At 46.5% G+C, this 8,729-nt stretch overlaps 1 protein-coding gene and 1 long non-coding RNA gene across 3 annotated transcripts; one reads left to right on the plus strand and one right to left on the minus strand.

The window, feature by feature from the left end:
* Positions 1-942: 942 nt before the first annotated feature.
* LOC116401314 (uncharacterized) lies at positions 943-3,268 on the plus strand. Of its 2 annotated transcripts, XR_004213991.1 has the most exons (3): positions 980-991; positions 1,206-1,292; positions 2,875-3,268. It is a non-coding gene; the product is annotated as an uncharacterized LOC116401314 (long non-coding RNA). The 2 variants fall into 2 exon arrangements; XR_004213990.1 differs by having other exon boundaries at positions 943-1,292.
* Positions 3,269-3,389: 121 nt separating this feature from the next.
* LOC116401313 (phospholipid-transporting ATPase ABCA1-like) lies at positions 3,390-8,436 on the minus strand. Its single transcript, XM_031879656.1, has 4 exons — positions 8,234-8,436; positions 8,045-8,137; positions 6,360-6,603; positions 3,390-4,102 (listed from the first exon to the last, which is right to left on the minus strand). The coding sequence occupies exons 1-4, from the start codon at positions 8,317-8,319 to the stop codon at positions 3,959-3,961; spliced, it is 567 nt and encodes a 188-aa protein (XP_031735516.1). The 5' UTR covers positions 8,320-8,436; the 3' UTR covers positions 3,390-3,958.
* Positions 8,437-8,729: the final 293 nt, after the last annotated feature.

Raw genomic sequence — 8,729 nt, forward strand, 5'->3', positions numbered from 1 at the left:
CCAGGCGAGCTGCAGCTTTCTGGACAAGCTCCAGAGGTCTGATGGCCAACGCCGGGGCTCCGACAAGTAGTGAGTTGCAGTAGTCCAGGCGGGAGATGACAAGAGCCTGGATGAGCACCTGCGCTGTCTCGTCAGTGAGGAAGGGGTGAATCCTCCTGATGTTGTAGAGCAGGAATCTGCAGGAGTGTGTAACCGATGCAATGTTTGCTGAGAACGACAGTTGGTCATCCAGGGTCACACCCAGGTTTCTCGCAGTCCGAGTTGGCGTCACCACGGTATCATCAATCTTGATGGACAGGTCTCGGTGCGGGCAACCCTTCCCCGGGTGGAACAGTAGCTCGGTTTTGTCCAGGTTGAGCTTGAGGTGGTGTGTCGTCATCCACTTCGAGATGTCAGCCAAGCACACAGCGATGCGTGCCTCCACTTGAGTGTCACCGGGGGGAAATGACAAGACCAGCTGGGTGTCATCGGCATAACAATGGCAAGAGAAGTCATGCGAGTGAATAACAGAACCCAGAGATGTTGTGTAGAGCGAGAAGAGAAGGGGGCCCAGGACTGAACCTTGTGGAACCCCCGTAGTCAGCATGAAGCGACTCCGTCACCGCAAGCAGGGCTGTCTCAGTCGAGTGACCCACTTTGAACCCGGACTGGTGGGGGTCCAAGAGGCTGTTCTGATGGAGATAGGAAGACAGTTGGTTAAAGACAGCACGTTCAAGTGTTTTGGATAGAAAGGGTAGAAGAGAAACCGGTCTGAAGTTCTTGACATCAGAGGGGTCAAGTGATGGTTTCTTCAGAAGGGGGTGACTCTGGCAGTCTTGAAAGCCGTGTGAAAGCATCCTGAGATGTTGATGAGGTGGGTGAGGAAAGGAAGGAGTTCAGTCGCAATAGACTGAAGAAGAGGGGAGGGGATCGGGTCAAGGAAGCATGTGGTGGGGCGGTTAGATGTAACAAGGTTGAGGACCTCGTTAGGGGACAGAGGTACTGAACAGAGGTACACTGTAAGAAATGTAGTAAACAGCGTAATACATTCACTCAACAGACACACAATCACCAAAAAGGTTATAAAACTACAGCTTCAGCTTTTCTTTGCTCAAGTGTTCAAGTCTCGTCTTGTTGACTCTTGAATTTGTATAAACATCTGCTTTAATCTCTCTGTGTCTCTGTGTCTCTGTGTGTGTGTGTGTGTGTGTGTGTGTGTGTCTCAGTTCATGCCCTCTGGTGGTTCGAGAACGCTGACCAGCGAGCTGAAGTTCGACACAAAGCTCATACTGACGCCCGAGTGGTCGCTGCAGGTGAGACTCCGCCCACAGGAGATCATGTGACATCATACACATACCTGCAAACTTGTCGCTTTTCAGCGAAATTCGCCGTTTTGAATCAAAATATGTCATCCACGTGAATCGTGTAGATCCGTAGAGGGTCAACTGGCCAGCCAGCGTTTCTCAGATTGGAGTGAGACGAGGAGAAAAGGTGATGTTATGATCTTCACAATAGAACATCTTTGACGTGTCGAGTCTTGGCCAATCAGCGTTAGCATGTCTACAGCGTCTTCAGTTCCCTCCGTTACAGTTTAAGTTCCGTTACCGTTCAGACTTGCTGGGTTAAGTTAACGTCCACTGCATGCGACACTTTGTCGACTGTTAACGTTCGTCATTATCACGATTTAGGAGGAAAAAACGTAACGTGATTGTTAGAAAAATTCACTCGAGCCGATGTAAAAATCATTAATCGCTGGACATTTATTCTTTGCAAAGAAGGAGACAGAGTTGATTCACATACAGAATGTACATCAAGACCGCTCGAAGATCTGTCTCCGAGTCTCTGGTATTTATACTCAGTAAACAACATGCAGTGGGCTGGCACAGGGTAACGCGCACACGCGCACACACACACACACACACACAGGCGTCTACCTATCTGGACACTTTAACAGTTCGTTCTAGTACAAAGGTCACTTTCTCGTAAGTCATGGTCGCAAATCAGCCCTGCGTAAGTATTGACGCTTTCTACAAGTTTATTATCATTCTTATTCAGGACAAACAGCTGAAGTTTTCTTCCGTCAATCAACTGCTTCCTAATAGACTAAACATCTGCTGAAGACACCTGGTGTTCCAGACAGTTCACACAAGGACACTTAAACATTACAGAGGACACGAGCTTCTGTTAAATGTAGAACATTCATTAATTATAATGCACAATAATTAGTTATTTCGATTTTTTCCCAACAGTGATGAAACATGCAGCCCCCCCCCCCCCCCCCCCCCCCCCCGTGTTCCGGTTCAGTTCACGCGGTCACTCGTTAACGTTAAACTGGAACACCAGCGCATCTGGTTGCAGGCTGTTTTTTTTTTAAACTCAAAGTAGAATAAGGATGATTTCGTGGTCTGGATAACTTTCATGACCACGAAACATGAGGCCCAGATACTGATGAGATCAGAGAGCTTCAGGAATAGGAGGCTGGTTGTGTAGCGCAGCTTGACGCAGGGCTGAGATGTGAGTGGAGCTGGGCCTGGATAAAGGTGGAGCTGGGCCTGGATAAAGGTGGAGCTGGGCCTGGATAAGGGTGGAGGTCTAAACAGACGTGAGTACAGCTTCCTGCTGTCACAGTATTTTAAATACATTGATAAGGCAGGGTATGCTGAATGCAGCCTCTGCTCCAAGGAGATGAACTACAGCAACAAGGGCTCACATGTCCTCTCATCACACTGTTCACTGTGATGACCACAGCCAGTGTACCAACAGTCCCACGTTGCTCCCAAGAACCCTGAAGTAATGAGAGGGTTTCGGGCCTGTCACCTTTTTCACCTCTTATGAGTTTGCAGGTATGCATACAGGATGATGTCATACCTTCATTCACCTGTCTCTCTCTTTCAGTCAGAAACTGTGTCATCCATCTGGACTCTCAGGAGAACAAACTCATGTTCCCTTGTTCCTTCTCTCCGCTGAAGTAACTTCCTGAGTCTCCACTTCCTGTGTCTCCACGGCCACAAAGACAAACACTGTTAAAACTTACTTTGTCCTCTGTGGGCCTCCGTAGCGTTATGATGAATCCCACTGCTTTTCTCGGTAAGTTGCGCTTTGATTGGTTAATGAGCTATTCTGACCCCAACAACCGGAGCTCAATGCAATCCAATCCAATCGTCTGCCTCCACCGGCCACACAGGGGGCGGGGCTTACCAAGAAGAGCAGTGGGGTCCGTAGTTACAGCAGGAAGTGAGTTAAATAAATATGTAATAATGATGAAAAATAAAAGCATTAATAAATCCAATGTCGTCTCGGTGTTGTGACAGCAGCAGCACCCAATCCTGTGGCTGGGATGTTGAGGTGGGCGGGGCTAATCTTAAATCTGAACAATGAACTTAAAAGATTAAAGAGTAAAAGCAGAGGGGCTGGATTTGTCTCTTTATTGTGTCGTTCAGGGTTAAATAAATGTGTAAAGTGCTGAGGAGGCGGAGCTCCTTCAGATCGATCAGCTGTTCGACTGTTCAATACTCGGAGGTATTTACTTCACACAAACACTAACAAATCACATCTTTTCTTTAAAAAACTAGAAAATCAGTCTTTGTCGTCATTGTGCAGCGCTTTGCATCGAGCGCTTTGATTGGCTGTTAAAACACTACAGGAAACAGACACGCCCCGCCAAAATAAGACGAGGAATCACACTCCGTTTCAGCTACACATAAATAAAACTGACACGATAAAAACGAAATCAAACGTTTTTCTAAACATGTGATTGTTGCAGTCGAGCCCTCGGCCATTTTAAATTATTTGATTCTTCTTCGTTGGTTCAACGGACGCAGAGTTCATTAATCACAGAAGAAGAAATCAGAGGCGGATATTCAAGGGTCTTTAACAGGCTGGTGGGCGGCAGCTACGCAGGGAATCATTTGCATTGACTGGCATGAAGCAGCAGGTGACTCCGCCCACAGGTATGACATCACGACAGGTGAGGGGTCGATCACATGAAGCTCTCCTTCAGCATTCCCCCCCCCTCCTCAGCTGCTCCACTCAGCGTGGAAACATCAACGGCGACGTCTCGGCGACGCACCGAGTCTTTGGAGTGATAGTCGTCACTCTGGTCCTTTGCAAAGTTCACGAACACCTGGAACAAGAAACGCCGTCCAATCAGATCAACAGGAAGTCTCACTCAGGTGTGTTTAGTGTGTTACCTGCTCAGGTGTGTGTGTGTTTAGTGTGGTTACCTGCTCAGGTGTGTGTGTTTAGTGTGTTTACCTGCTCAGGTGTATGTGTTTACCTGCTCAGGTGTGTGTGTTTACCTGCTCAGGTGTGTGTGTTTAGTGTGGTTACCTGCTCAGAGGTGTGTTACCTACTCAGGTGTGTGTGTTTAGTGTGGTTACCTACTCAGGTGTGTGTGTTTAGTGTGTGTTGGGAATAACATAGCCTCACACGGGGCACCATTATGTTGGGAATAACATAGCCTAAAAAAGGGGGCACCAATATGTTGGGAACGTAAAGGAGCGTGTTTGGGTTATCAGCATCTAAGAAACTAAATTCTTGACATCAATAGAATTATTAATGTCAGTAACAATTATTAATGATTATTAATAATAACGGGGCACCACCCTGCGAACAGGGACCAATAACCAAACAATAAACTAAGTCTCAGTGTTCACTCACAATGTCAACAGCCTGAGTACTATTACACAATCAGAGTGAAAGTGAAGGTTTAAGTTTGAGCACAGACCACATATACAGCTATCATCACAATACACATACACAAAGTAATCACAGACAGCTGCTCTTTAAAATATAACAGTTTATTACGTTCTAATACTAATGATCTAGTCAACTAATATCTAAACTAACAACAACTATACATTCATGAGCACGCTATCTAAAATCAACAGACGATTGAAAAGGGGTGTGTGTGCGTGTGTGTGTGTGTAAGTGTAAAAGGAGGAGCGAGGGAACAGCTCAGCGACGTATGACGTAGTTGGGACGTGGTGACGTCTCTCATGCGCGAGACTCAAAATGGCGGATAGCCAACAGGAGACCCGGCGTCTATACGTACCGGTAGCCGTTTAGCACGTAGCTACATTAGCTCAAAGCTATGTTTGTGTGTGTGTATTAGTAAAAGAGAAGGGAAAGGAACAAAATGAAATAAAACAAGAGATTAAGATCCTCTGCGCCGCGCGGGAGTACGGAAGATTGTTCTCTCAGCCAGGGGAGCAAGAACCGCGACTCTTTGTCTCAGCCGGCGGTTCTGACCTCCTGAACTGATGAGAAGCAACTTCGACCTCACTAGGCAGCTATCTCAACACAGATCACGGTAGCATGAAATCCCCAACGATCTCAGCGACCGTTAGTGCCGGCGATTATTAAGCATACACCACGTTATAAAAATGAACAGTACTTTAAGCACACAAACAAGATAAAATAAACACAAATTAACTCTCTCTAACTCTACCCAGACTCTATTTTGCCTTACGGTACGATGCAATCGTGGTGATTGCGGGGGGGGGGGGTCTTCTGAGGGGTTCTTCTGAGCTTCGTTGGGCCCAGGCAGCGCGGCTGTGGGCCGCGGGAGGTGTTCTCTCGGTAGGAGAGATTCGCTGTTGTCTGGGTAAGGGCTTTTCGCGTCCTTAAGTCCGGAGCAAACGAGGCGCTTGGTGGAGAGTGGAAGTTCTCTCTCTCTCTTTCTGAAGAAGTCTTGCTTCTTCACTTCTGCAGGAATAAAAGGGTTCGCTTCGTGGATACGAACAAAGATAAAATAGACAGTTTGGTGAATTCGGCCAGCGAATATAAACTGTTAGACCTAGGATTTGGTTGAAAAGGGAAACAACGTTGGTGTGCTCCCTAGAAAGCATTGAGGTGGGGGTTGCTGGTTGTTTTGTAGAAAGGGTGGCTGAACCACAGGGGTCCTGGGTTGTCTTCGCTCTCGGCCAATTAGATTGCCGCGCTGCTTTCAGGTAACTTCAGGAACACACAGTTTTTTGGGGGGAGGAAACTCACACCCGAATGTGAATTTCTTCAGAGTTGTGGGTTTGCTGCTCAAACTACAATCAGGATGAAACCTTTGCTTGCAAAAGGGAAGGCCTGACTCTCTTTGTTCCACAGCACATGTCGAAGCCATATAGTCAGATCCCAACATGTGGTTACCTGCTCAGGTGTGTGTGTTTAGTGTGGTTACCTACTCAGGTGTGTGTGTTTAGTGTGGTTACCTGCTCAGGTGTGTGTGTTTAGTGTGGTTACCTGCTCAGGTGTGTGTGTTTAGTGTGTTACCTGCTCAGGTGTGTGTGTTTACCTGCTCAGGTGTGTGTGTTTAGTGTATTACCTGCTCAGGTGTGTGTGTGTTTAGTGTGGTTACCTGCTCAGGTGTGTGTGTTTAGTGTGGTTACCTGGTCCAGGGTGGTCTGGGTGACGGAGTAGTCCTCGATCCTCAGCAGGTCCTTGTTCTTGGCAAGGATGGAGAAGATGTGTGTGAGTGAGGTGAGAGAAGATGGCAGCTGGTACTGCAGCATGTTCCTGTGTTTCTCCTTCAGAGTGCTGCCGCTCAGCTCGCTCTCAATGAACTTCATGACGGGCAGCAGGTCTCCGTCCGGCCCCCCCACCCTCAGGATGATGGTGTATCCGTCTCCAAACCTGAGGGACACAATCACACATTAATACATAACAGGATCAACTACAAAACTCTGCAAGAAAGTTTGACAGTGTGGCTTCTACTGCCCGAAGACGTCGCAATATATATACACGCCGATGTTACCGGTAGTATCGTTGAGATTCAATTGAGATATCGCTACTCTCTTTTCTGCATTTTAGATTCATACTCTTGGATTGAATCTTGTGTTCGTGATGGACAGTCCACATATGTCTCCCGTCATTTCTGTACTGGACATGTACATCTTTGTTTGAGACACATACCTTTGAAAATTACATTTCTGTATTTGTGATGGAAAGACTTGAACTTAACATGAACCTCATTCTGAGCTTCATGTTAAGGTACAGTTACTCTATGGGGCTTTTATTTTGAAAGGCTGGGACTGGGTGGGCAAGAGAGGGGGAGAAGAGACATATTCATAATGTTTGACACACACATACAGAGGATATTAAATGACAGAGGTCTAACAATGCCTTTGATTGAATATCTCCAAGTCGTGTGTGTAGAAAGAGAGAGAGAGAGAGAGAGAGGGAAAGAGAGACAGACAGACAAGAGAGACAGAGAGAGAGAGGGAAAGAGAGACAGACAGAGAGAGAGAGGGAAAGAGAGACAGACATACAGACAGACAGGGAAAGAGAGAGAGAGCGTGTGTGTAACTGGTTGCCATGGTGAGGACGCACTTGGTTGGAGAGGCACACTGATTTTGAACAAAACTCCTGCCTCCTTTTAAAACTTTGTGCTACAAAGGCAGTGTCTGTGCCAAAGCACACTGACTATAATCCATCGGGCTTATTAATATTCTTTCGGGCGAAAGTACAAAAGTGTTATTCGCTTGTCCTCACACAGCGTTGCCAACACCTGCTCAAAAAATACATCAAAACGTGCGGCCTGATCGGGAATTGTGTGCAATGACTTTTCTCAGAGATTCGCCCAGCGGGTTTCCCGAAAATCCCCAAATACGGAGCAAAATTTCTCCATTGACTTGAATGGGGTTTCAGCGTGAAGAGAGCTAAAAAAACACTTTGGGCCCATATTGACTAGCCGTACATTAATGTAGAAACATGATTCAAAGTTTAAAACGTAGACAAAACGCTGCACTTTATTGAGCCAAATGGACATTTTGATAGCTAGCACAGTTTTAGTGAAGTCACAGATTAAGTTTCAGGAAAATTTTGGGTCCGTTTCAGATTTTATAATGGGTGTGTATTGCATGGAATGTTCAGCGCAAGAGTGAGAGCGTAACTGTCAGAGTGGAGCGGAGCAGGATTACATACAGTGTGCTTTGGCACAGGCAGTTTTACTGCCTTTGTGCTACAAAACCACACTGAATAAACTGTACGACCTGTATGAGTGTTGGACATGTCTCATGTTGATCATCAAAACCACCTCAAGAGATCAAGAGACAGGAAGTCAAACTGATGTTACCTGTTCTTCAGGTGTTGGACGCTGCCGAGACATCTGAACCTGCCGTTCACCATGATGGCCATCCTGGTACACAGAGCCTCACACTCCTCCATACTGAAACACACACAGGTAGGACACGCTGAGGACAGACTGAGGACAACCAGAGGACAGATGTTGAGGAGACACCTGTATGAAACTAACATGTCCTACCTGTGGGACGTGAGGACGATGGAGCGTCCCTCCTTGATGATGCTGTGGATGCAGTTCCAGAGGGCCCTCCTGGCTTTGGGGTCCATGCCGGTGGTGGGCTCGTCCTGTATCCACGAGGACAGCCAGGTTGAGGTCGGCCCACAAGTGGAGCAGGAAGCAGAGGAGGAGGAGGGGAATAACTATACAGCTCTTCTTCTTCTGTTTCTAACCTGTCTTTCTTCTTCTGTTCTCAAAAAACAGCAGCAGTTCCTTCTAACCCCCCCCCCCCCTCCCAACACTGTGGGAACTAAATATCCTCCTCTTCATCATCTTCATCACCACATGACTCACCGGATCAACATCAATAGTATGTGTGTGTGTGTGTGTGCATATATATATATATATACATATGTATGTATGTGTATGTGTGTATGTATGTATGTGTATATATATGTATATGTATGTATGTGTATATATATGTATATGTATGTATGTGTATATATATGTATATGTATAT

The sequence above is a fragment of the Anarrhichthys ocellatus genome, unplaced genomic scaffold, assembly GCF_004355925.1.
Source record: "Anarrhichthys ocellatus isolate YVR2014 unplaced genomic scaffold, GSC_Weel_1.0 scaffold340, whole genome shotgun sequence".
In the NCBI taxonomy this organism is placed as follows: Eukaryota; Metazoa; Chordata; class Actinopteri; order Perciformes; family Anarhichadidae; genus Anarrhichthys; species Anarrhichthys ocellatus.